Here is a 27548-nt window from a genome sequence, read left to right on the forward strand (position 1 = left end):
TACGCTGTTCCAGAAGAACTCTGAAATGAATAATCTCAAATTTCACATTGTAGGACCTTTCAGTTTGCTTCAGCAGATGAATGAATTCATGAATTTATTCATTCTCATTGCATAGCTTTCTGGGTATTCTTTAACAGGAAAAGTGTTCTTACTCAAGTGAATCAAGTCCCGTATTATTCAGAGAAAAATGTGTTCTGATAGGGAAATAACGAATGTGTGGTACAATTATTTAAATGAACGTCCCCGCGTTCGGTTAAAGGTTAGGAAGCAAAATGTGGGCGTAACATCTAACTGCACCCAAAGCGTGCGTGTGATCTATAATATTTCGACACAAGCTGTGACTACGGGAGCTACACGCGGCCACGTTGAAGACGACCACCACGGGTTTTTGGTGCCTGCTTTGTGAAGGACATAATTAAAACCAGAACATCGATTTGCATACATACCGTGTATATTACCGCTACATGACTGGGAGGAACTAACCTGACTTTTGCGCTATTGAAGTTGCCTGAGAGCACGTAACTTTTGAAGTGCGCGACGTGTTGCCGGTAGAATGTATTATGAAGGAGGCGTCTGCTCTTTGGTCCCCGGTGGTTGTAATTCATTTGTATGTTAAACAGGATGCTGAGATATGAAAAGATTGCATGTTGCTGGGATGAAATGGCAATATTCCCTGACTAATTAAACTTTCTCTGTGGTGGATTTCATATGTAGATGTTATGTCAACAAAATTATCTTTATTGCCAAAATATTCTGGTGGCACGGCTGTGCTTCACAGCTCCCGGGCTGTGGGTTCGAATCTGGCTGTCTGTGCATGGACGGCAGGTGGCGTGGTGGTTAGAGGTGCTGTCTTTTGATGCATGTTCGAATCTCATCTCCTGCTGCAGTGCCCTTGACCAAGGTCCTTCCAGGAAAAAATGAACTAGCTGTACAAATGGATAAATCAGTGTAAGAAGATTAACATTTTAAGTCACTTTGGAGAAAAGCATTGGTTAAATAAATCAATGCAAGCAGTTACTGGGTGCTCTGGTTTCCTCCCCATTGCTGAGACTTGTCAAGGGTGGTTACTCTGGCCATTTTTTACCAGCTCAGGTCTCACTTTAGGAACATTTTAAACTTCGGCTTTGAGGGTATCGGAGCTTTTACATCTTGAATTTAGTATTTTGTACCACGCTGTGTCAAACTTCAGAAAGAAAACATCTCCTTTGCATATGAGACAAAGGATCTGTCTGTTTTTGTTTGTATTTGATTTCCTGCTGTGAGTTTTTCAATGTCCCTGCATGAACTTTGTGTGTGTGTCTGTTTACTCCTAATTGCATCAGAAGCGCACTGGCCATATCTGACGTGACTCATGATGAATTAACACGTAGCAGAAAACGGTTGTTTAACATGACGCTGCTCAGTTGGGCATCATCATAATTATTGTCTAACCTGTTTGTCCCTCCCCCAGCCCCCCCTCCTTACGAAGACGCTACGGCCTTGACAGATCCGACGACGAAGAGGAAGATGAGGAGAAAGAAGAAGGGGGAGCGTCTCGCGGATCCTACCGCTCCCGATACTCCTGCCGCAGCTACCTGAACGACAGCGACAATGAGGACAAGCCGTCAGAAACAACGGCGTAGCGCACCCCCGCCCCACCCCTACCCCCTCACCGAGAAGGGTCCCGCAAGCCCTCCCCCACCAGCTGGAGATGGACGGTCCTGCCTTGCAGTGGTGTTCCACAGTGAGACACCCAGCCACCTTAGACAACACCCTGGCCCCACCCTGGATCCACCCCCACTGCGCTACAGCATGGCATCGAGCACCTAGGCCTCACTGTGTCATCAAAACACACTCATCACCACTCTTCTCACCTGGAATACACACACCTGGCATTGTTTTGTTTTCTTTTTTTTTTTTCTTTTTTTTTTTAATTCACAGCTTGTGTTGAGTTTCTAGCTTTAACTGGCTGAGCACTGGGGCCAAATAGGAATCGCCGGGGTTTCGTTCCACGTGCCCTCCCCTCCGCCCTTGCGCCCCCCGCTGGTCACCGGCTGGCTTCTCAGCTGTTCATTGCTAAATTAGCCGGCGATAACCACGTCTCCCTGAAGAGCCCCCCCCCCCCCGTCCCCATTGCTTGCTGCCGAGCCAAAGAAAGTAGGATTTTTACTGTCACATTAACAGGAGGCTGTTTCGCTGCACCCCCCCCCCCCCCCCCCCGAGAAAGAACTAAATAAAACATGAAGTTAACTATCGAAACACTTTTGGTTCTAAGTACGTGTGTACGATGTGTTATTGCTTCTCTGCCTTGCATCTCCCTAAAAAAAAAAAGCCGTGATGCCAAGACAGGCCCTTGACGGTCGAGCTGCGTTCTTCCGGAACCCGTGGCGCCGATCGAGAAATTCCCACCGTTTTGGCCAAACTCAACTCGAGACAATCTGCTTTTGGTCAGATAGTGTTGTGATGTGAAGTGGAGGAAAATGAAGCGAACGGAATGCCGACGCCCCCCGGTCCCCTGCCTTCCCGCAGCACGGAGCGCCTTGTTCGCACCCGGCCCCAAGATGCGATTGTCGCTCAGCTTCTCACCCTCTTCCTCACGCTCTCTCTCTCGTTTATTGTCGGATTTCTTTCTCCTCCTAAAGGGAATGCTCTTGACCCCAGGGGTTCTCCATCCCTCTTTTTCTCCACACCGTGGTGGTTGTCATACCGAATAACCAGTGACTGCACCCCCCACCACCGACAGCTCGTACAGTCCTTACATAACCGAACCTACACTGTGAAATCCTTGGAGGCTCTTTGAGGGCAAGTTGATGTGCAGGAGGTGCCGTTCTTTTGGCCTTGTTGTTGGAGCGCAGTACATTCTGGAGGGTTGCAGTATATCCAGATTAATAATAAATATAATAAGAATAATAATAAAAATAGTAATAATAGTAATAAATGTCCCTTTACAAGACTGCTTGTACAAAAATAAGCTCTTGCTGTATTTATTAATAGCATTTATACATTGAGCACATCTACCATACTGCACATCATCCTTACATGGACTATGGTTTGGGAATGAAAGACATTTTTTACCGTGTGTGTGTGTGTGTGTGTGTGTGTGTGTGTGTGTGTGTGTGAGAGTGCGAGAGAGGGAAGTTCAGCACGAGTGAACTTGATACGCTTTTTTATAGATCTCAGTGAATTCATTTTGTTTCCTATGCATTCGATGTTCACTTTAACACAAAAGCCCAAGCATTTGAAAAGCTGTTAAAATGGTTCAAGGAAAAAAAAAAAAAAAAGAAAATTACACGCAGAATCCACCTTCTGGGCTGTACACTTTAATATATGTGTATGAATCTATGTATGATTCCTTCTAGCTTTCGGAATAGTCCGTCTTTATTTTCTTTATTGAAAAAGATGACACTTGTTATAGTAATCATTTTGCATTGCGGTTTAATATTTTGTAAATAAATGATGGTGATTGTTTTTTGAATTGTTCCAGGGAATGGTTTGTCTTGCATTGTTTAAAAAAAAAAAAAAACACACCTGTGTCGAGGCCTTCCGATGGTCCACGTTTTTTCCTTTTTAACCCAAAACCCCCCATTGATATTTTTGAAAAATCGATTCGACAAACCGCTCATGGGGAGATTGAAGGAGACTGTGCTGACCGCGTGCGTTTGTGTTCCTACCGCTGTAAAGACAGGTCCAACTATGTGTGTGTGTTGGTCTTTTCAGTAATCTCTGCCATTGAGTTTGCACGTCGTTGCTGGCCTGCCCCTCGAACCCGAGCGCTGGGGTTATGATTATCGTCATGGTGCGTCATATGCTCGGTGCAATGGGGAGGGCTCTATCACCTGTGCTGCAGGTGGGGCAACGAGGGGGGCGTGGTTTAGTTGGACCGGGAACACACCTGCGTCACACCTGGGGCATCGAGAGGAACCAGTTGTCACGCGGATGGGGTCTTCGTGCAGCCTCGGGTTTTAGGGAACCGTTGTCACGTAGACTTCTCTTAATGGGAGTGTCCTCTTCTTCGTTGGCAGGGACCCGAGTTCAGAAAGACTCGTCGGTGCCTGGAGGGTTCTGCTTTCGGTTTTGTTTTGTGCGGGTGCGAAAACGTGAATCAACCTGTGTGTTTGTCTGGGTTGTAAAACGCGTGTGCTTCTCCTCTTCCTTTAACCGTCTTCTCTGATCAGCCTACGGTCCAAAGAGCCGGGAGAGACGGCCACGCTGCCGCCGCCCCCAGGGCCTGTGGAGGGACGCGCTTGTTGACTTAAGTGCTTTTTAAAGTCATCCGGGATCGTGCGTTCGTTTCGGAGACGCGTCATTTTTGTTCTTCCGCCAAACGCAGCGATGTCTGGAAGTTGCTCTGAAATTGGTGCTTTTCATTTCTACTTGGAACGTTCTGGAACCAGCTGAACGGCGGAGCGAGGCCCCGTCGATCAAGCGAATCAATATTTAATCTCGCACGTTCTATGGCATTATCGCGAACGGTACGGTGCGCCATACCGTTCTTTTAACTCTCACCACAAGCGCTGTTGTACAGGCCTCCGCTCTGCAGATTAATTGGGCTGTTAGGTGAAAAACGGCTCCGGCTTCAAGCGTTTGACCCAACAGGAGAGAGAAGCGTCTGGGATGGAGAGGGACCGCTCCGTTTTGATGCCATTCTTAATAATAAAAAAAAAAAGAACTGATAATGATGTGTATGTCTGTTGTGTTTTTGACTATTTGCGAAAAATAAAAAAAAAAAAAATAAACACTTGCATTGTATTTAAATTGAAGACTTTGGTTCTCCTGTGGACTCTTGTGGAAGTGATCTGCCTCATTATAACGGTGCCTTAGCTCGAAATGATTAGTTTCAAAAAATATTATTCGGTAATGCACCGTGTCTTTTGTGACTTTCATATATTCAGTTTACTTAGACTGCACTGCACTGAAGAATTATGTCATTTACAGAATTTCTGTTGATGAGTAGAAAAGGCCTGGGAAGACGGTGCGGTTAACTTGGCCTCGTACCCGTGGCTGGCGGGAGGGGGAGCGGAAAACAGTGCTTCCCCATGGTTTGGCGAAGGATCTCTTACTGCCTCTTCCTTGACATCCCTGTGAAATTAACGGGGGGATCGGAGGGGGTCTTTCCACCAGACACCGCTGGGACGACGGACGACCTGCAGCAGATGACTGAAGGAGGGCTGTAGCTCGTGCGGCAAGACGCGGTAAATCGGAAGGTAAAACGCAGGAATCGAGGGCCGCTTCTGCTGCTCGGTGCCTCAGACGCAGGATTAGAATCGTTCCAGCTCCACTTCTTTAACCAACGGGCCGCGAAGGAGCGAGGCACCCAGAACCCCCCACGGCTCCAGCTGATCTCTGCATGTAGGGCGGTTAACTGACCCCATGGCTACTGTTCCACCCTCTGCCACCCTCCCCCGCAGATGGAGACAAGGCCCTGAACCATCTTCCAGCACCGAGACAGATAACTATTGTGTAAGTGTCTCCTTAGACGGCCACCTCATTTGTATCAACACTGCCTCCTATTGGTGGCTGGAGGGATGACATCCTGCTCTCAGTGGCACCACAAAGTGCTGAGCTGCACTCATAGGACATTAATACAGCGGCGCCTTTTAATAAACATGTAAATACTCTAACGTATTATTCAAGCTGTGGTTGGTGATTATTTAAGGCCAATTTACTTTCAGCATCATGAGTAAGGCGGCACAAACAAATGCTGATTGATAATTTCTCAGCTGTTCACTCGTGGTAATGAGCATGTTTGTCAACAAATAATAATGTGAGAGGAGAAGCGGGATGGTATTACGTGTCGGAGGAGCTCGCTGTTGCCGCAGCGGTGTCCTCGCTGTAGCTGCTGTATGTACTGCGTGCAGAGGGAACCTGGGTTTGACCGGGTCGGACCGTGGTCCACCGATCAGGTTTGTGATGGGGCAGTAAGGGTGGGTGGCAGGACGCTCCATGGCAGCGGGGCTTTTACTGAGCGGGATTGCGACCGTTCGACTCGGCGTGATTGCCCCCCAGCAGCGCTCCTGTCTCCGCTCATTCCTCCTCCTGGCTCCTAACTTTCCTCCTTCACCTCTGTCTGCCAGCTCCCATTAGCGTCAGTGCTCCCAGGGGTTCAGTGCCCACACGTGGGCATACACCCATCCCACCTTGTGTGGGTTTTTGGGCCGCCGCAGATCACTGGGTCAGAAAATTGCATGAAGCGCACCGAAATGGAGTGTCAAACAAGGTGCCGTGCCTGTGTGTGTGTCTGCTCGAGGGCCACGCCAGCTATGTGTGTGCTTAACCAAGTAGGAAGGACCGTCGACACACCGCGTCTGTGCTTATGAGAACTCGCCCACCCTTTGAAGAGCATAGTATAAAACTCAAACAGAGTGTGAGTTTGCATCCCTTTGACAACTGCATAGTACAAGAGGGGTGTGCAACCCTGTTAGTCTCAGTACTCAAGGCTGGTCCCGCTTACAGGCCTGTAGATGAAGGGATGTTCACGTGTGGTGCTCTGCCCCAGGGGTAATACACACGGCGGGGCAAATAGATATACATATAACTCCCATGATGCAGGGTGCAGGTAACGTGGCTGAGGATGAGGTGTCTTACATCATCCTTTCTTTATTGCTATGACAGGGGTCACCTGAGGTCAAATTCAGCGGTTTGCAGCATCAATCTGGCAGCTCTCTCCTGTCGACAAAGGGATGAATTATTCTGAGTCCTGGAGCTGTATTGTCACTGACCCACCCCCCCCATCCCCCGACTGATGTCAGCAGCCTTTCGTTGAAAGGCAACAAAAGGAATTAATGGGCTATTGACAGGGAAGGAATGAACTCCGCTGGCGGCAAATATTGGAGCAGAGCAGTTTGAATAGAGATACTTAAACACTCCAGCTGCTGAAATGTATTACAGTGCATATACATACTTAAAAAAAACTACTTTTGAAGCTGCTGCTTACTTTCAAACTAATACGCGCAAAAATATTAGTAGCCTTACGTTAACATATTGTAGTAAATGGTTTTAATGACAAATTTATATTCATATAGGCGATAGGCAATTCGGGATGTGCAAAAGTCCTCGTGATGGAAAAATTTTTGAAGCAGGATTAGCATTAGTTTTTTTTTAGCACCGTTTCAGTGACAACCTTCGTCCCATGGAAGGAATGATTCATCCATCTGTTTGTTTCGGTGAAGCTGTCCTTGATCGGGATTTACCGCGCTCGGCTAAGTAACAATTACAAATTAAGACGGAGAGCCCGAGGAGGTAATCGAGCCCAAGATGTTCGAGATGAGGTAAGAAAGAGGCCGAAAAAAAACAAAAAAAACAAAAGGTACGGAGACATCATCCGCTCGGTGTGTAATTGACGGATTAGAGGGGCCGTACTGTTCGAGAGCATTGCAAACAAAGCCTTCGAAAGCTCACTTTGAATCACAATGTCAAGTAGTCGACACAGCTTTTGTCATCAGCCTCGGTTATTAGGAGATTATGTGTTCAGCCGTAGATTTAACGACGGCTCGGTCCTGGAAAGGATCCGAATTTCTCGCCGAGATCTCATCTACTAGAGCTGCAGGTGGAGAATGCAGCAAAAGGTAGTGTGTCTCGTGGTGCGTCATTATTAACGCCTACTTATCTTTGTTCAAATGCACTTGTGATGTTCGTCATATAGCGTATTACAGTAATTTACTCATTTGTAGAGAGGATTAATTCATAGGTAAAGGCCTTTGCTTAAGGGTACTAAAGTAGCAGGTGGGATTCAAACCAAGGTCCTTTTATTGTAAGGTGAGAGCTCTAACCGCTACGCCACCCGCTGCCTTTTTCATGAACTACAAGTATGAGAGGATGTAGGGAGGTTCAGTTACACGCAACAGAGTGATTGGAAAAGTGGAGGAAGATGCCAGTTAATTATATATATGCTTTATGAACGTGCTGATATTTTTCTTGTGATGTGTGTCTGCCTGCGTTCTGTTCGCTTTTACCAGTTATAGGTTTCAACATTGTATGCTATTAACCTGCCTGAGACTTCGCTACTGCTGGGGTGGTGGAAACCATTCCAGACCCATCATGTGGATCACTGAATGCAAAATGTATGTAAACCATTGTAATCACTTTCATAATGCCTTTGAATAAGTAATTTTAAGGTTTAATTTGAAATGTGGCCCCATCATCCGGCACGATTCGCGTGGGTTTGATCAGTGGAGTTTTGAGTTGCAGGCGGCCCCGGGGTTAGACGTGGCGGCGGGAGTTAACTCAGATGTGCTGCAAGCCCTTTTAATTAAAAATGCTCTTTTAAAAAGAGTTTCTGAAGTCGGTTTAGAGTCAGATTTTTTACACTCTTTGTAAGTGTGAAGCTCTGATCTGTGTGGTGCGTGCGCTTCCCATCGACAGGGACTCCATCCGCAGCTGACGCTGGGGCTCCATTGAGGACCAGACCTGCGGTGAGTTCCTCAGTTGCGCACCTCAGACAACGCTCCTTGCTTTGTTCGCTCTCTGATGGGCCAGCCAAGCCACCCCCCCGCCACCCCCCCCCCCACCAGCTGCCCCGGGCAATCGCAGTGACCAATAAGAGGACTCTTCTCTCATTATCTCACTTCTCCTCTTCGTTCCATTAGCCAAAAACACGCAAACTAAACCGGCTGCCGGGCAAAGGCGAGTCGTTTCCATGGCTACCCGATGTGCTGCTTTTACCGTTTGCCCACTGTTTGTAGTCATGTGTGGGCTTTCTTTATCTTTACTTTGCTTTCCCACTGAGTGCTGACACTTCTGCGCAGACTAATTCGACAGACACGCAGGGGGCGCGGCAACAAAAAGAAATGGCGTAGCGAGGAAAAGCCTTTGAAACAAATTAAACTCCACGCTCACGTCTCCTGGAAGGCTAACGGCGACCCCCAACGGACCGAGCTCCGCGAGCCGCCCCGGTGGGGATGTTTCGACCCACAGTTGCGTGTCTCTCTCAGGTGGAAGCGTTTCTCTAGGTCTGGCCCAGAAAAACAAAATTTAACCTATGAATGGGGTCTACAAAAATTGCTCAGAACTTAAAACTCCCTCAGAGCTGCTGAATCCCTTTCAAAATTCAAGAAGGGGCTCAACATCTCTTTCAGACCCACTTCTTTCCTGATCTCCTGACACGCCTATAAATATGCAACACGTCATCAGTTACGACCACCTTTGTGTTTCCTATCAATTCCACGTGCAGATACTCATGTAATGGCAGTATTGGGTACCAATCCTGGCTCTGCATCTAAAGCTCTTTGTCTGTTGTTATGCACTTTTGTTTACACTTGAGATCGTTGCTTTGTAGAAAAGCATCTGCTAAGTGAATAAATGTACGTGTAAGGAATGTGTCGAGAGCCGGCCGTGCACCCCGCTGAGTGACGCTCGTGGAACGAGGACCACGTGCTGGGAATTTAACCTCTGTAGGAGGGGCTGAGAACACACTCCGGGGAGCTGTGGAAGCCTTGTCCTGCTGCCCTGCGTTACCGCTGCCTCGCTCGGTGTATCCCTCGCCGAGTCTCTACCCCCCCTTCTTAGTGGATGTGGCGAGCGAGGGCCCGGTGGCTCTTACCGATCCATCTCTGTCTGGCATCACTGGTGGTGCAAGCTGGTGCCCCGTCCTTTCATGTTAATATGCCTGGCCGGGGCCGAATTGATTTTGTGTTTTACCCCCTTGGCACTTTCATCGCTCTCCCAGGGAGGGACGGAACCACAACTTGTGGAGGTGTCGGGGGGGGGGATGTGGTGTGTGTTGATGTGGAGTGTGACTCACCTGGTCTTTCTGAACAGTTCCTTTAGCTCGGCTAGAAAACCCCTCCCAGCCCCCAAACTGTGTGGTGCTGCTGTCGGAGCCAAAAGGTGCGCCGAGAGCTGTTCGCCCATCCTCACACTCATTAAAAGCTCTCATGTGACACGTGCACATTTCTCTCATTTTCAGATGATTCATTTTTCCCATCCCATCCAGCACTCCTTTGGCCCCATCTCCCTCCCTGCCGCCACCTCCCGTTCGCTTACAGGCATCAGAACGAATGGCTCTCTTGATCTCCGCACGTCTCCTCGTATAATTTCCCCATTCAGACCGATGGCTTGGCTCGATCTTCGGTGCCTGCCGGCTGCCTGATTAGTGATTAAGATGTTTACGGAGGGAAATAGGTGCGGTGGGTATTATATGCGGTGCTCGCGGGCCGCGGCGCGGAGACGAATGGCCCCTCGGCTGATAGCTTTTTAACAATGTGATTCGCTCTCGAGGAGGTGGCGGCGGCGGAAGGGGGAGGCCGCGCTCACAGAGTCACACAGGCTGACAAGCGTGCCGTCTCCACTTTAATCTGATCCACTGGCACAAATCATTACAAATCATGATACAATCGGATTATTACAGCTGGAGCTGTAGGGCTTCGCAGGTGACATTAGTGTTGTTGTTTGGTACTCGGCACATTAGTGCGGCAGACCGCCGTTGTTAGAGCCTGCCGCAGAGCGGTGGCGATGGTGGCAACGATCTGTTCGCTTGCTGACACTCGTGTCCCCGGCCCGTGTTCCACACGGCCGCTGCCGCTTCCAGCAGCACAGGAGAAGTGACATTTTCAAATTGACTGTCAGACATGGGAGCGCTGACATAACCGAGCGGAATGGCGTCCCGCTGACGAGAGCTCTGGCATCTCGTCGCCGAATCGCGTTACACTCCTTCTGTCTGATTGCTCATAATTGTTCTCAGCAAAGTGCGTCGCTTTACACAAGCGGACCTCTTCGTCGTACTTCATTGTGGTAATTGGACTGTCACACTTGTTGGTCAGGAGATTATAATTTGGACAAGACGGGGGTCTGGAAGCGCTGGATTCTGAATGGCGAGAGGTCGTAGGAGGGCATCTGGCCCAGGCTGAGCTCGCTGAGAACTTTCCCCACGATGGGGCCGAATTTGAAGCCGTGACCTGTGGAAGAAGAAAAGATCATTTCTCCAAAGCTGCATACAATGGTGGTATGTAATATTTAACTAACACCTTTGTCCTTTACATTAAACTCCTAACAGTCATTCACCCATCCATACAGCAGAGCCCTGTAACACTCACACACACCCTCGCTATAACCAATTTAGAGGCATCTGTCCACCTGCAACACATCTCTTTGGACTGTGGGAGGAAACCAGGGCATCTGGAGGAACCCACCATAAACCCAAGGCGAAAACTCTACATGTGCAAACTGAATTCGGACTGAGCAGCGAACAAACCAACATCTGGTCGCTCTGTCCCAGCATCGTGAGGCACCAGCGCTACCCGCTGCACTACTGTTGGCACATGGTCAGAGCTGAGATAAGGGGGTGTTTCATTCATCAAAGCCCACCCAGTCGTAACACCATTTTCTCCTAATTATTCTAAGTAATATTGTGTGCTACAGCCACAAACGAGTGAGCAAATAGAGAAGGAGAAAAAGAACGATACTGCTTGTCACATAATATTAATTTCATATTCTCTATTTTAAACATTTCTATTCATTAATTGCATTGACTGCTCAGCTCAAATGCAAAAAACAACCCGATTCCTTCTAGGGAAAAAAAGGGATTCGGTGCAAAACCTCCTGGGATGCTGAAGACGGACACTTTATTAGCTATTGTTCGGATGACATCCGCTGAACCGTTCAAGAGCAGGTTCCGTGAACATTTTTTTCAACTCCTGCTTTAGAATGTAGCACGTGCTTCTCCGGCGCGAGGTGTGTGTCCTCACACGGGCGTCGAGGCGCAAAGCTCAACGGCAGCAAAACGCCGCCCTGACACGTGAATGCCCTCGCCGACAGTTGTGCTCGTTTAGCACGGGAGACGAGAGCCATTGATCATAAGGCCAGGGCACTGGTGACTCTGTAACTATGGCAACCGCAAGAACTGGCTCTAAAGCGGTTGCATCTCACTCTGATGACAATACCGGGGGTTGGGGGTGGTGGAGGGAGAGCAGGAGGAGAGTATATTATTAATCCTGTGGTTTTGCCCCTGCGGATGGAGGAGTGTGGGTTTTTCCATCTGAGCTGCAAATTCATCACCGGGGAGCTGGACTTGGATGTTGCAGTTTGAGTAAAATCCCGGCAACATGGTAAACAATGGGGGGAAAAGACAAGGGGGAAATAAAAGGTTAATGGTGATGAATCATCGGCTACTGCCAAGGTAGTAATGCGTTATTAAGGCTTAAGAGTAAATGTAATAAATCACAAGCTCTCGGAGGATGGGATGAGGAGGACAGGGCAGGGGCTGCGTGGGGATTTGCGCAGCAGCTGCACAAAGGATCGCTACTGGTCGAGGAACAATGCAGCGGAAGACGAATGGCTCTAGGGCCACTGCCACTGTAGCGCACTTGCCTCCCCCCCACTCCCCACCCGTTTAACTTCACACTCGTTGCCTCCCGTGAAGTGATTAAGAGTATAAATTAATTACATGTGTAATTAGGTGAGCAAGGAGACTTGAGGAGCAGATGGAAGCCCATCCCTGGGAAGAGGCGGCTCCCCCGCTGATGGCCGACATGGAGACGATGGCCCAGGGCTCTTCCAGCAGCAGAACGGAAGGGCTGTGCAAGTGTTTGCGTGTGTAACTGTGTGTCTACGTGAGTGAGCGCGAACTTCAGGAGTGCTGTGGGGCTGCAGCGGCAGATCTGACCTGAAAACCCTGCCCCGATGACAATGTTGTTGTGGGAGGGGTGGCTGTCCAGGATGAAGTTATGGTCTGGGGTGACCTACGTGGGACAGAAAGGGGAAGAAGTCACGAGTCACAAGTTGATGAGTGAGTCTTTGGAATATTCAGATTTGAGACCGCAGTCCAGCTTGATTAGGACACAACACATTGAAAGGACCCCTTTAGTTCCTCTTAGTTGCCTTGTTAACCCAAGGCATGTCTAACTAGCTACTGTTTTCAAAGCCTCCTAGAGGGCCTCCTTGTCTCGCTTTGTCTCTGATGTTGGGTTCTGAGTCTGATAGTCCTGTTGGTGCTGTCATTGCTTTAAAGGACAGGCCGCTCTACCCTGGGAGCAACTTCTCTGACCTTGGCAGTATGGGACCCAACCCAATTCCTCAACCGCAGTCAACCTCCTCTTCCAGGCTCCAGTAACTTGCAGGCACAGGCATTTGGCTGTGTGGCCCCCATTGCTTTCCAAGTATGTTACCATGAGGCTGAATCCTCTCCGTCTGACAGCAAGGGAAGATGGGTAGGTTGGGGATCGATATGGAAATGACAGAGGTGGCAGAACACTGTTTCCCCCTTGGAGGCAGCTGATGAAGACCACATCTTGCAATGTGACAAGGCCCAATTAGGCTTGTTTCTGAGCGCTCCAGGCTGCACTCTGGTCACGAGACTCATGGGCATGGCAGTGCTCTTCACCGCTTCAGAAAAGGCTGCTTTAAACATCATCCCTAGACGGGCGCTCATACACGCTGGCAGCTGGTTCTACAGTAACAAATCCAGTGTGAAATGCTCTCTTTATACAGGATGCCTAAGTGCTGTGGACTCCTTACGGTGAAGATCAAGACCATGTTCTTTTGTTTTTCACCAAAGAATGCACACAGCTTGGCCTTGTGTGTGTATACCTGTTCTTATATACAGTATCGGTTGCTGTAGACTGTTTTTTTCATAACAAACACTGTTTTATGTCTAGGTCGATAGTTTGAGTTGTCTTTCACTTTGTCTGATAGTCCTTTTGAAACTTTCAGGGTGTTTGTGTTGTTATCTTGCTGAAGAATAAAGGATTGCCAACAAAACCGTGCTCCAGTGTGCTATGATAGTTATGTTGAATGAGGTCACCATGGGCTTGGTAAAGATCACCAACACTTTGACCAGCAAAACAGCCCCACACCATGATGCTGCCACCTCCATGCTGGACGGTGGGAACCACACCGTGGCAGTTTGTGTGTTCGCCCTCTTTGTGTCTCACAAATACTCAGCGGCTGGACACATTTCTCTTTTAACTTTTTGTCTTCAATCTACAGTCAAGTAACAATACTGCCATATTTTAACTGCATGAACACATTTCACATTTTTACCCATCAACACATAAGAATGACTTTCACTCCTCAAATACCCACTTTATGTTTTTAGACCCAATCTGGTTTTTAAATTTTGAGTGGCTCAGACTTTTGTGTGGAACTGTATATGTGAGTCTGAGCGTGTGTATCTGTATGTATGAATGAGTGAATCAGTGACCACTCACCGTGTACATACAGCTCTCCACTACGGCGGGAACGGTCTCCAGGCCGGGCAGACGACGAGCAATGTAGCTGGAGAGGAGAGTGATGTCCTTGCGTTCCGTCTGCCTGTCTCTCTCATCGGGATCCGTCGGGCTTCCCGAGTGGTAGCACACCTGCAAGTAGCAAGACACTTCCCTGTCATAACGCTGTTTTCATCCCACTATTTCTCTTTCTGATCACGAAATTACAGCGTAAATGGTTCATGGCGTGTTATGGCAAATGGCTCATTGTAATGCACCAATAATTTAATAGCTGGTCGCAGCTGATGCGGTAATTGTACTGCACATGTAATGCTGTAATGCACTGTTTTACAATTCTTATGCAAAGCCCTCAATTAAGAATAACACTGTTCATGCGTTTCCTATTAGCCATATAGGTGTAATAACAATAATTGAAACAATTAATAACTTGTTATCCAGAATGTTCTCTTGCTTAGCCATGCCTCTGCGTTTTGGTACCTTGCCCTGGAGGTCCTTCTGTGCGACTTTGCGATGAAGGCGATGACTTTGTGTATTATTCATATATACAGTATAAAGAAAAGGCTTGTTTCAAAGGATTGTGAACGCCTAGCACAACCAAAAGTCAGACCCCTTGGAAGGATGTGTGATCTCATCCTATTACTCCACTTATCTTTTTCCATTGATCTAAAATGCCAAAGATTAGCATCACCAACATAAAGAAAGCAAAATAACTGTGTAACGGTGAGCGATCCGCAACGGATCTTGCCTTTACATGTATGCACAGGACCTGGAAGCTTCCAGAAGGTCTCTGCAGGTTGCAGCGCTCTGAAGCCGGTGTGTGAAATGCAACAAAACACAACAGAAGCTGCCGGGTGTCTCAGCATGCTTGCTTTAGACTCAGATGAATTATCTTTGCAACGGCTGTTGATGAGAATCTTCCAGCTCCACTATCTCCTCACTATCAGTTTCAACAGAGAAATAAATCTTTAAGAGCTGTTTAAAGGACCAAAGATGTTCTTTGGGGGGAGTTGGGGAGGGTTTACCGCCGGCGCCGACTCATCACACATAAAATGTGAAGCTAGTGATGATCAAATATTTAGAGATGTTGCACCTCAGCTGAAACGTGGCCTGTAGAACTCTAGAATCTCTCTTCTTTTTGTTTTTTGTTTTTGACATGAACACAAACTCAGTTAGAGCATCTTCCACGGTGTAATTTCATTTAGTGATTTATGGAGCCTCTGCTGTATTTACGAAAAGAGGGGCGCATTCAACACGCTTGGCTATTTGGACTGTTTATCACCAAGATCCCATCCATAAAACATGGCCTGAATAAAACGCATATCGAAGTGCGGCTCCTGATTTACTCCAGGGATTTTACTGATACCTCACTGGCTGTGCACTGCAATGGAGCAGACAAGAGAAAGAGTTTCTTTCACAGTCTGACCAGCTGCTTGCAACTCTTATCTGTCATATTATTATTATTATTATTATTATTATTGTGGGATGCACGGTAGCACAGTGGATTTCCCTGGTGCCTCACGGCTCCTGGATTGTGGATTCGGGCGTGAGTTTGAATCCATCTTAGTCTGTGTGGAGTTTACGTGTTCTATCGATTTTCATGTGGATTTCCTCCCACAGTCTAAAGACGTGTATCAGGTGAACTGTTGTCTTTAAATTGGTGTTAGTGTGAATGTGGTAATGGACTGGTATGCTGTCCAAGGCGCACCCTGACTCACACCCTGTTCTTTCGGGAATAAACTACCTCGACCCCGCATTAGATGACTAATAATAATAATAATGATAATGATAATAATAATAAAGGTTTCAGAAGTGTGACTCTTGATACTCACCTTCATCAGCCCTGGGTACTCGTTAGAAGGCAGGCCGTAGATCTCGCTCTCGGCCCCCTCAAAGCCTAGTTGGATGAAGCTGGGGAAGCGGCTGGCAAGGCTGTACGTGCCAGGGATCTTCTCCTTCCAGTAGCACACGTTAATCTTAAGCACCTGACCCGGGGGAGGGGGGCGGGGGTCAAAAATGGGCAGCACACCCATTAAGTCACCCACCACTGAGAACTTCTGTCATCTCCCAACATCACAGACAGACCTAAAAATGCTATGTGCACTTTTTTTTTTAAATCTCCTTTGTTTTCAATCCAACTGCAATTACAGTAAAGTAACAATACTGTGTAATTTTTTAATTACATGAATGTATAGTCCTATGAATCACAACTTTGGGGAATTAACTGTGGCAGAATTGTAGCTTTCTCTTTATTTATCTCAGACTCTAACTTCATTTTATGGCCGAAAATCCTCGCCAACACTGATTCTGTTGTCATATACATTTTTGTTCTTGCTAAAGGAACAATGTAGGCGGTTATGGCAACCCTAAATCACATAAAGTAACACCAGCTCTAACTTCAAACCGAATACTAAAATACATATTATCAGAGGATTCATTTTGGGTTATGACATTTAATTCTGGCTAACCACAGCTTACTTTTGAGGACACGGTTGTGAGTCATCCTTTTGTTCAGTCTACATGATGAATAGTTCCTTTATTAGAGCCGGATTTTCTCTTTGTGAACCGTGCGGATTCAAGCGGTGGTTAATATCACTCCTTCGCTATGCCGTATGTCTGTTTGGTGCTCTACCTGCAGTGGGAGCTTGAGGCCAACAAGGGACAGCAGCGTGTTGGCCCATGGCCCGGCAGTGATAACCAGGCTCTTGGCTCGGTATGCACCGGAGCCTGTAGTCACGGTGACCACGGTGCCAGGCGTGATACCGACAACCTTCTCCCTATCCTTGATCTCCCCGCCCAGGCTCTGGAAAACCCCCTGGCAGCAAGAAAATGAGAAAAAGAAACACTTTTCAATACAGCCGTGTAGAACAGACCAGACTATCTGAGTCACTGGTGGACAAATAGTGCACTAAAGCCAAAAAAAAAGGCAATTTATACATTTTATATGTTGTGCTCAAGCACAAAAGCAAAAAAAGTGGACTCAATTAAAAGCAAATTTCAAAATTTTAAATTAATTAAAGATCAAATATATCTGGCTTCCTATAGCTGCTCAGATTAAATTTAAGACCCCGATTATTGACTGCAAATGCATCAATAGAGCTTCTCATAGCTATTTACAAGATTTGATCAACTGCTACACCCCAACCAGACCGCTTCACTCATCTACTTCTGCTCGCTTGGTGGTCCCACGCACGAAAGGTAAAGCATGGAGATTCTTGCTTCTGGCTCCGTTGTGGTGGAACAACCGCCCCCTCTCGCTCAGAACTGCTGGAACTCTGTCCACATTTAAAAAGGGTCTGAAAACTCACCTCTTCCTGACTCACTTCGCCCATCATCTCTTAAGTTTATGTAAGGTGTAAATGTTCGTGCACCTTAATTCTATGATTATATTTGGATAAGCCTTTACACAGCTGATAATCCTTATTGTATGTAAATATTTGTGTATCTTAAAAGAAAAAAAAAATTTCGGAAGGTGATCAGTCTATTCTGAGTTTCATGCAGCTACTCGTGTGATGAACATTGGCGCACATAGTGGAAAGAAACTAACTTAAGAATCACACGTCTGCCACTGTCTCTCTTTCTGCTAATGTAATGAACATATTATATTTCTCTGAGATGTACGTTGCTTTGGAGAAAAGCATCTGCAAAATGAATAAATGTAAATATAAACGTAGATCAGACATCAACGTCCAGTAAACTGGAATATGTCAATAGTTTTCTCATGATATACATGTTGCGTAACCTGAGGTGGAGTCAAAGGGGCACTTGGAGTTTAAACAGTGGCCTTTTGACAAAGAGGGTAGATAAACGAGCATGTGACCGCGGTGGAGACGATGGAACCAGAATGGGGCGGTTAAAGCTTGCTGGATGGCATGTAGACGTACTCAAAGTCCAGAGTTGGGTCTTGCTGTCTCCAAAGAGTCATCTGAACAGCCACCTTCGCCATGCAGCAGTAGGGATGGCAGAGGGATCCGAGCCAAGGACCGAATCATTTTCTGGTGGTACTTAATCAGACACGAACACGCCATGGCTGGTGCATTGCGCTGGAGTCCCATTATCGGTGCCGAGGAGGCCGTTGTTCAGCTCACGGCTCGGCTAGCGATGCCTAAGCATCCCTGGCAGCAGCAATGAATCAGACCGCAGGACCCGCTGTCGGCGATCAAGTCTGATATCTCCCCCAGTCCCCAGGCCTTAATTAGAAAGGTAAACACCAGTTGCTGCCTGTCTCTTTCCACCTCTTTCACTTGCTCACACACACATGCCGTATGAAGGTTAAAGTGCGAAGCGAGTCGGGCGGCCGGCCTCTAGAAGAAAGTCAGATCCTTGTCTCTGACAGCCTATAAATCAATAAGCGGACTGTACAACAGCTCGGGCTGAATTTCACACCCTCGGAGGCTGTGTGATCTCAGCATTCATCATCAAAGCTAATGACCGACTCTGATGCACGCTTGATCTGCGCTGCGCGCCACAAAGAGGCAGAAATCTGGCCAATCAATACACAAAAGACAGGATAATTGTTTCTAGTTTGCATTAAAATAACCAATGTTCCCACTGGTCTTCTGCTCCTATCCTGGCGCGCCACGGAGCATTATCGCACCCGGTTCCACACTCCGCTTCGCACTCCGCTTCCTGACAGCTCGGAATCTTTCTCCAAACCGACTCTGCAAACCGCAGATACCGTTGTACCAAGAGCAGCAAGGGGAGCTTAGCTTATAACCGAATCGCGGACTCGAGGAAGGAGAGGTTTAACGTCGGATCCGGAGCCTTGGGTCGTTATCCGTCTTTGGTCAAATGAGTTATTCCTTACAATGCTGTAGACGGCTTTTACCGGAACTTTCCACATGGCGGAAGCTGGTTTGCCAGCCTGTTTTCAACCTTTCGCACAGTTTGTGCAGAGCTACCACAAACTGCAGTTCTTTCTCTGACGGTCCAAACCCCATCATAAAATGATCCTGAATGATAGGAAGTATGACGTGACACTACGCAGTCTATACACATTTTCTTAGTTTAAGCTTAACTTTACGCAGAAATTAATTAAAGCAATATGACTGTAACTTTTTGCTTGTGCTCTGTATGCCGGAAATGTTTTGGTTACAAGAGCGGTATACGTGGTTGTTCTCACCTGCACAGCTCTGAGGGCACGGTCGGCATAGAGGACCCCGGCGCTCATGTCTACGATGGCTCCTTCCCCGTTGGCCAGGTTCATATTGGGTATGTGCTGACTGAACTCCTTGGGTCTCAGGATCATGTTGGGCAAGTGGTTCTGCTCCATTGTGCGCTTCAAGTCCTGGAATGATGACGCCTTCTCTGGGCCCAGGACCAGGAGCCCTGCCTGTCTGTGGAAGGAAGGTTTACCATATATTATTATTATTATTATTATTATTGTTGTTGTTGTTTCGTTCATTCATTCATTCTCATTAACCACTGGTTTTCATCAGGGCTGTGGTGATCAAACACTTCTCCTGGAATCACTGGGCGAAAGACTCGTGAGTTCACACCTAGAAGGCATGCTGGACCATTGCAGGCAAAATTTTTACTAATATTTTTATTTTACTTCAACAAACAAACAAATAAATTTATTAGGGGACCATTTTTAAAGAACAACTTCAGAGTGAGTATCCTGATCAAGGGTTTGACAGTGGATTCAATCTCAGGTGTCTCTATTGTGAAGGAAGGGGACCAGTCTAACCACTACGCAGCCTGTTGTCCTAGGTACTCATATTCTGTGAAAATTAACATTACCGGCTTTTAAAAAATAGAAGTAGTGTTGCATTCAGCTACTTGGAGCAAACCTAGACTTGTGTGGTATCTAAACACTTGACAAATGCCAACCCAGTGCCCAGTGTTATGAAAATATTTCCCTGGTGTTGCTTCAACATTTGCCAGCAGTCTGTTTTATGGATTACTAGTAGCCCAGGAGAACAGCCCATATATTATAGATCTTTTCAGGGCTGCAGCCCTCAGCAGCGGGTAGAGGGGTGTAAATTATGTGACACACACATCACCATGAGATGGGGGGCCTCCATCTGTCAGCTGGCAGGAGGTGTGAGGAGAGGGGACTTCTCCACCAATCACATGGGTCTCTCCCAGGAGGGAGTCAGGTGCAGTATTGTTCAAAAAGAGCTTCGCTGTGGGGGTTTATAAGAGCACGGGCAACTGTCCAATGAGCATTTATCAGCCCCCAGTGTCTGTAGGCAAACACTGGGTAAAGGTGGGTTTCGGGTCTACGTATATCCCAGATGCAGCAAGTGGCATGGTGGTAAGAACTGTTGTCTCGAAGAACCTGGGTTCAAATCCTTGCACCTGCAGTCATACTCTCGATAAAAATACTTACCCTGAACTGATCCAGTACAAATTGCCCAGCTGCATTTATGGGTAAATCACTATATGCAACTTAGTGTACAAATAACAGGGGAAATCACCTTGGAGAAAGGTGTCAGCTTCTTAATAATAATAATAATACCCTGTGGGGCGAGTGTTCTATGAGGTTCCCTGGACCCCACCATCTAATGAAAGCTCCAGGTCACGCTTCAGTGTTTCTCCCCCCGAGCACTGTAGCAGTGACTCTGTGAGACGATGTTCCAGCTCTTTCTTCCCTGGACCAAATGACAAGTTTTAATTGCTTCGCACGAATGATGAAAAGCTCTCGAACCTGGCTGTCCGTCCTTGCCACAATCTGACCAGCTGGCCGTGGTTGTATTCACAGAGCAGCACAAGGAGAGGTGAGAATTCCCTGGAGATGGTCCGAGAGTGGGAAGATTGGTTTGGCACAGGTGCCGATGCGAAAGTGTTTAACAGCTGGCGGACAGGTGTGACATTGGCGCCGTACCTTTCCCGCTCTGCGAACACACGTCTAAATCAGGCGCTTCTGCGCCCCGTGATGGTAAACTCCGCAGGCAGAGCTGCAGGGGGCGAAGGGTAATCCTCCATGAAACATGGATCGATGGCCGTTTGTTACTGAAAGGACAATCCCCTCCCCCACCCCGCCAGCCCACTCGAAGAGGGCGGTCCGGAGCAGCGCCCACCTGTGAAGCTGGACCCCGGCCTCAGCCTCCAGCTGCGACCACAGCTGGTATGACTCCTCCATCATGTGCACGTAGAAGTCCTCCTCGTAGGTCTTGCGGATGATGCGCGTCTGTCCGTGGGAACTCCCGCGGGAGTGAGGCAGGACGAACTGCGGGAGGCAACAAGGCAGAGCTGTAGGCTCATCTTCTCGCCACGTCGTTACCGTGGTCTTTTTTTAAACCGCCAGATGAAGCGTGGGACTTCGCATGACCATTGGCCCTTTCAAATTTTTCACATTTTTATATAAACATTTTAACGTTCATACAAAATACGCTTTTTCATGAGGAAAGGATGCTGATAATTGGTGTAAGAGGATTATTTCCCTCACTCTGGTTGAATAGATTTGCTTCGACCATACCATATGCAGTGCAATGCCATGCCATGCTTACAACTGCTTGTCCCAAGTGGGGTCACGGCGAGCCGAAGCCTAACCTGGCAACACAGAGGGCGCGAGGCTGAAGGGTGAGGAGACAGACCCTGGACGGATCGCCAGTCCGCCACAAAGCACCCCAAACAGGGCTCGAACCCCAGACCCACCACAGAGTGGGCAGAGGCCAAACCCGCCACTCCATCACACTCCCCACCCATACCATATGTGTTCAGATATTTTTCGGCAGACAAATGTGGTCGTCCATTGGACAGTTACCCTAAATCTTGGTGGCAAACAGGCATCATGTTGTCTGTCAGCATGCTGGAAAGAGCGGAGAGCTTTTCATATCTCTGCCTTTTATTAGATGAAAATGTCAGCTGTGATTCCGTGGGGAAAAAGGCTTGTGTGGAAAGAAATTCACAGTCCCTATTGCCGGAATTACATTTATTATCTATGCCAATATTGTGTTTTTCTCGCTGCTTGAATTTCCGATATAACAGATAGCCTCTGCGCACCCGTCCTGTGTTACATACACACTGTTTCCTCTCCATTCTCTCACTGCTGGAAACACGCTCATTTAGGAGACGATACGTATACAACCCGCACTTATTATGTGTGCTCAGCCTGTTTGCCGACACACTGTGGCTTCCCGGTTAACGGAAAGCCGACACATGCCTTCAGGGCACCTCGCATTGCCCTAAGGAGTGAAGGAAACAGCACCTTGATGGATATGGCAGCTCCCAGTCTACCTGTGGGTTCGCTACCCAGCAGAGTTCCTGCTCTATTAGTTGTTGGAAGGGTATCTAACCTCAATTTACCGCTCTATAAATTTCAAAAACCTGCATTAGGCTTTGGATGAACCCTGCCTAAAAATCGTGTTTTATAAATTAATTATAGTCATAATGCATGCGATTAGAGCGAGACACCTTGCGCTTGAAGGTCCCAGGTTTGAATCTCTGCTCCTGCTGTCTTGCTCTTGATGAAGGTACTTACAGTGAACTGATACAGTAAGAAGTACCCAGCTGTATAAATGGTAAGTTAATATACACATTATTCAAAGCTGAAGCTGCAAGGCACTTTAGGGAAAAGCAAATAAACAACCAATTAATTAAATTAAGAAACCTGTCCACCGATAAAACTTCCTAAATCCTGGAATTTACCCCCCCAGAGGACCTTCACCTATGCCCTCTCCCAATAGGTGTAGTTTACCAGCTGAAAAGCTGTGAAGTCCAAAGAACTGGAGTACTACTACTACTACTACTAATAATAATAATGATAATGATAATAATGTTGAATGGTAGGCAGCACTGAAAGCAAACTGTGCTCCTGCATCTTCCCCCAAAGGGACATGTGGATGGCTTCTCCCTGAAGCTACTCCCACATTGCTCACCAACCTGCTCCAGCAGAAGGGTTTTCTTCTTCTTTTTGGCCAGATGGTAAGCGGTGAAGGACCCCTGGATCCCCGCTCCAATGACAATACAGTCAAAGTCATGGGACGCCATGCCGTCTCTCTTGCTTGCTCCTTCTGGCCTGTTCACCGAGGATACACTTTGCACCGGAACGAAGTTCTCCAATTACAGTTACATAACCCAGACTGACGACATACTTGGCACCACACTCTGTAACCCTTTTGAGGGGGATTTCTGTTTGAACTGCAGGGATAACACCGAGATAGATATTTTTATGGTCCATCTGAGACATTTTAATGTGAGCTGACAAAAAAACATTAAATATCAAAATCTCATTCCGTTCCGTATTTGTGTATCACACCAGTGAAAGGGTGAATTTATAGTCTGTGATGGACTGGTGTCCTGTCCAGGGTGTACACTGCTTCACACCCTGTGCTTCCGGGATGGACTCCGGTCCACTCTGGACCACCGTGCACTGTTGAAGCAGTTTTTGATGAACGGATTCAATGAGAATTTATTTGCGCGTAGACAATGCTCCATTCACCCTGAAGTCACCGGCGATGGAAAACAGTAACCATTTCCACAGATGGTACCCTGAGTCCTGGATGTTTGCACTGAAGCTATAGAATTTATGGCTGTGTTGCCTAGTGCCCAGGAAGACTCAGGCCTACAAACTGCTGAACACAGATAATGAGAGCGGTGTGGGAGGTGCAGGGCACGGTTAAAAGCCTACAAAGAGACTTCAGAGATGCTCACTGCAGATCAATAGCTCTCCATCCTTTCATTCTCCCGCGTCTGTTACTGTATGCTAAGAGTTGGGATCGTCCAACCTAGGGCCACAAGAAGAAAAAGGTGTCTTTAAACAAAACGAACCCAAGTACTTTCTCTTAATGAATTCTGCTCCGCGTTCAGGAGGGACTTGTCTGAAGGCTGAGAGCCATTCTTTACCTAATTGTGCAGACCGCAGATTTGTCATATCTGCCGGGCTCAAGTACAGCTGGGGAGGTCCTATTACGGCTATATTCACACCCTGCAAGGAGACACTCTAAACATCCAATTGATTTTTTTCTTCCCCTGTGATTCTCCCTTCTTCTCTCCGGGGTGGCGGCACAGACAGCTGGCGTGCTTTCTCTGAATGAGCTTCATTTGCAATCGATCGGCGCTCAAATGGCTCCGTTGTTGATCCGGGGCTAGCGGCGAGAGAGCCCCACGCTCGGGCGAAGACGAGCGGACGTCTCAACGCCCTAGGCCTCTTGTGGGACGACTCTGCGGCTCATAGGCGTGCACAACTGGAGGGAACTGGGCCCCTCTGGTGACATCTGCTCGACTTCTGGTTTCATACAGAAATCTCCCCAAAAGGCCACCCTCACTTACATGCACTGGAATTACCATTTGACCTGTATCGTAACTGTAACGAATTTCGGAAGATCTCATCATCTTTTCATGGCTTCTAACTGCTCCTGCTAAATACTGTAATGTTTTCTCCTTTGCTGTATTTACTTGGGTGGGTGTGGTGGCGCAACAGGTTTGCTCGGGTCCTGCTCTCTGGTGGGTCTGGGGTTCGAGTCATGCTTGGGGTGCCCTGTGATGGACTGGCGTCCCATCCTGTGCCCTCCGTTTCAGGGGATGGGCTCTGGCTTGCTGAGACTTCACTTGGGACAAACGGTTGTTGACATTGGGTGGTATATTGGAAACAGAAGTGTGTTTGTAACTTGAAATATCCGTAAGTCACTTTTACACCTGATTTACAATCAATAAAAACTTAATAACAGAAACATTCTTGAATTTATTCACTCGTAAAAATCCTCGTATTATATGTTCTAATAATTTTTAAAAATTCTGTGTGGCACTTTTTAAATTTTTTTATTAACTTCAAACAACATTAAAATTGATTTTAAAATACTGAAAGAAATCCGTCATATCCGCAACCTAATAATCAATCCTGACGGAGGCGGATTCCTCCTGTAAGTGTGTGAAATATTTGTCGGCTTCTGGCCGCTCTCAGCTTTCTTCATTATCTAAAAAGGCAAAAGGTTAATAGTGTAGACATCCTCCAATATTTTTCCGGGTTAGATTTTGCAATAGTTTTGGAACAAGTTATGATGAAAAAACTGACTTTTTAACATTTTTATTAACTTTAAGCTATAGTAAGGGCAAATCTAAATTAAAATAAATGAAAATGGATATACGTGGGCTCCACAAACTCCAATTTAGTGCCAATTTTTGATGGATTCATACCACAAAGGTGTGCCGTGTTCATCATCTTGTTATGATCGCTCACAAACACCAGACACGAGTAGGGAATGACGAAGGGAGCGGAATGAAGGTTTTTCGACACTGTTTTTGTACATTCTATAGCCAACCATTCTGCAATAGACAAGTTAAGAAAGTGCAATTAAAACTGAATAAATAATAAGGAAAATATTTGCAACTCAGAAATTGTCTGTTTTTGCATTTTCTAAATATACAGATTTTTCCTTGCGTTGCTCTAGATCCGGTTCTGTTCTGTTGTCAGTTCCATTGTCAGGCACAGAGAAGCTCACACCACCCCCTCACCTCCTGGACTACCTGCTTCACCTGGAGAGGAGATGAGCACTAGGTGCAGCGTAAATAAACACCTGTCTATTTAAATGGACTTTAGGAGATCACTTGAGCTGGAATTTCCTGCATGTACAGTAGAGGGAGGAGGAGGAGGGTGGTGATGGCCTGGTCACCCATGGACAGCAGTTCAGCCAGGCGGATGGATACCAGGCAGGGTCAGCTTTGTCTCCAGATCTCACCGTAATACGAGGTGTGCGTTTCCCTGCAGACTCCGTCACACTCATCCCGCTAAAATCTATGTCTCTCCTTTCCATTCACGAGGTAACGCTGGACACGCAAATCTTCCCAGCGGTCATCATCTCTGACCCAGAAGTTTGCACGTAATTGCGATCGTTAACCAAATAATTTGTCAGGTGTCACTCGGCCAGGGCTGTTCGTTCAACAGGTCTGTTTTTTTAAAATCCTTCATTAACCGTGCAGAGGTAAGACAAATTTGTGAGGCGAGTTTAATGTCGAGTTTTTTTTTTTTTTCCAGCAGTAGCAAAGAATAAATGAACGTGATGCATGGCCAGTAATTTCGAAAGAGCAGACAAGTGTCTGTCCTCATGTTTGAAGCTGAAGGGTGACAAAGATAAGGGCATTTTCCTTTCCTCCCAGTTATAGCTGAGAGAGACGAAAGGCGGCTCCCCCAGTTTAATGTATTCATGAGAAAGGTGGGCCCTTCGCCGCAGTCCTTCCTCATTGAGTTTGAACTTCTTAATCTGGCCTGGGTTTTTGTCGACACACAGGTTGTCTCAGGGCCTCTGCTGGGATACTCCAGCTTTCCAATTAACTGCGAGTCGGAGACGTTCGCACTCCTTTGTGGTTCCTGCAGACCCGAGCGCATTAAATCCTCGACCACGTGGGGGGCGTCAGCCTCGGAAGAATTTTTTCCTTCAGACCTATTGTTTTCGGCTTGATTCCTCGTGGGGAAATGTGGGCGATAAAATGGTAAACAAGCTGTTTTTATGCACGAGGTGCTTTTGTGAATAACATCACAGGTTAAAAAAAATAATGGGAGTGTGTCGGCAGGAAGTCGGGCGGAGTAGGACCCCGTAATGGAATAATGTAGGGTACTAGGGTGTTATTTACCAGTGGAGTCTCTGTGTGCTGGGAATGAAGGCTTATTCTCCCCCAGCACACAGCGCAGACCCCCCCGCCCCCCCGCGGCGCGACATACGACACAAGTCTTTGCCTTGACAAAAACGCCTCTGTTCCGCACAAGCGAAAGGAGCTGCTGTCAGGGATATTTGCGCGACAATGCAAATGCTGTAATTATTTTCACGTTAGGCCTCATCACTTTTTTTACGCCGGTATCTGCACCCCGAAGGTTTATAATGCCGGCATGACAAGGAGCAGCCGTTTTAAAAACTAAATAAACAAAACTGTTTATGCGTGGCAATTGTTTTGGAAAAGCACATGAAACATAAAAGCTGCAACCAAAATGACAACTTTAAAAAAAGAGCACCCAGTGCAAATGTTTTGGGGCTGAAGGTGGCTGCGTGTGACGGAGAAATGAGGACTCTGCTTGCTAACGATGGCTATGGAGCACATGACAGTGGTGATGGAGGACACTTGGTGACATAAATCACATCCGAAGCGGAAGTATTTCTTTATAAGTACTTATAAAGTAGCATAACCGGTATAAGTAGCCCAGGGAATATTCTCATGTTTGTTCTGAATGTAAAATCAAAACTGTTAGATTACAGGTCACATAGAAATGTTCCCTATGGCCTGGGAGATGACGGGTTTGAATCCCATCCCCTGCTGTAATATCCCTGAATGAGGTACATGCCCGAAATTACTCTAATGAAAATTACCCAGCTGTATAAATGGATACATAATTGTAAGCAGCTTTGGAGATAAGCATCAGTGTGGAACACATGTTTAGGAATGTCAAAGACAGTCGGCTGTCCTAAAGCCTTTGCGCGCCACTGCCGTGAGATCACTACCCCGCATTCAGAACCGCACGGAAATTTATCAAACGTT

General features: G+C 47.1%; 2 protein-coding genes across 5 annotated transcripts in view; one reads left to right on the forward strand and one right to left on the reverse strand.

The window, feature by feature from the left end:
- myo18ab (myosin XVIIIA b) overlaps positions 1 to 2189 on the forward strand; it is a 100359-nt gene extending 98170 nt beyond the window's left edge. For 3 of the 4 annotated variants that reach the window (XM_029255423.1, XM_029255424.1, XM_029255421.1), the window contains one exon: positions 1451 to 2189. In XM_029255423.1, coding sequence (XP_029111256.1) covers positions 1451 to 1622 — 172 coding nt within the window. In that variant the 3' untranslated portion in view covers positions 1623 to 2189. The remainder of the gene's footprint in view (positions 1 to 1450) is intronic. The other variant, XM_029255413.1, reaches the window with a different exon arrangement.
- An 8070-nt stretch (positions 2190 to 10259) lies between these two features.
- On the reverse strand, positions 10260 to 23106 carry pipox (pipecolic acid oxidase). Its single transcript, XM_018748517.2, has 8 exons — positions 22965 to 23106; positions 21161 to 21309; positions 19258 to 19471; positions 16768 to 16950; positions 15968 to 16120; positions 14121 to 14270; positions 12578 to 12653; positions 10260 to 10871 (listed from the first exon to the last, which is right to left on the reverse strand). The coding sequence occupies exons 1-8, from the start codon at positions 23070 to 23072 to the stop codon at positions 10741 to 10743; spliced, it is 1164 nt and encodes a 387-aa protein (XP_018604033.1). The 5' UTR covers positions 23073 to 23106; the 3' UTR covers positions 10260 to 10740.
- Between the last annotated feature and the right edge of the window lie 4442 nt (positions 23107 to 27548).

This window comes from Scleropages formosus, chromosome 10, assembly GCF_900964775.1.
Source record: "Scleropages formosus chromosome 10, fSclFor1.1, whole genome shotgun sequence".
Classification (NCBI taxonomy): domain Eukaryota; kingdom Metazoa; phylum Chordata; class Actinopteri; order Osteoglossiformes; family Osteoglossidae; genus Scleropages; species Scleropages formosus.

What these genes read in the sequence shown, in the direction of transcription:
- pipox (XM_018748517.2), bottom strand. Translation starts at nt 23,072, where the DNA reads ATGGCGTCCCATGACTTTGACTGTATTGTCATTGGAGCGGGGATCCAG. An exon ending in GCCGGGGTCCAGCTTCACAG is followed by an intron (nt 19,472 to 21,160) that starts GTGGGCGCTGCT and finishes TTCCTTCCACAG; the next exon opens with ACAGGCAGGGCTCCTGGTCC. An exon ending in TGGAGAGCTGTATGTACACG is followed by an intron (nt 12,654 to 14,120) that starts GTGAGTGGTCAC and finishes TGTCCCACGTAG; the next exon opens with GTCACCCCAGACCATAACTT.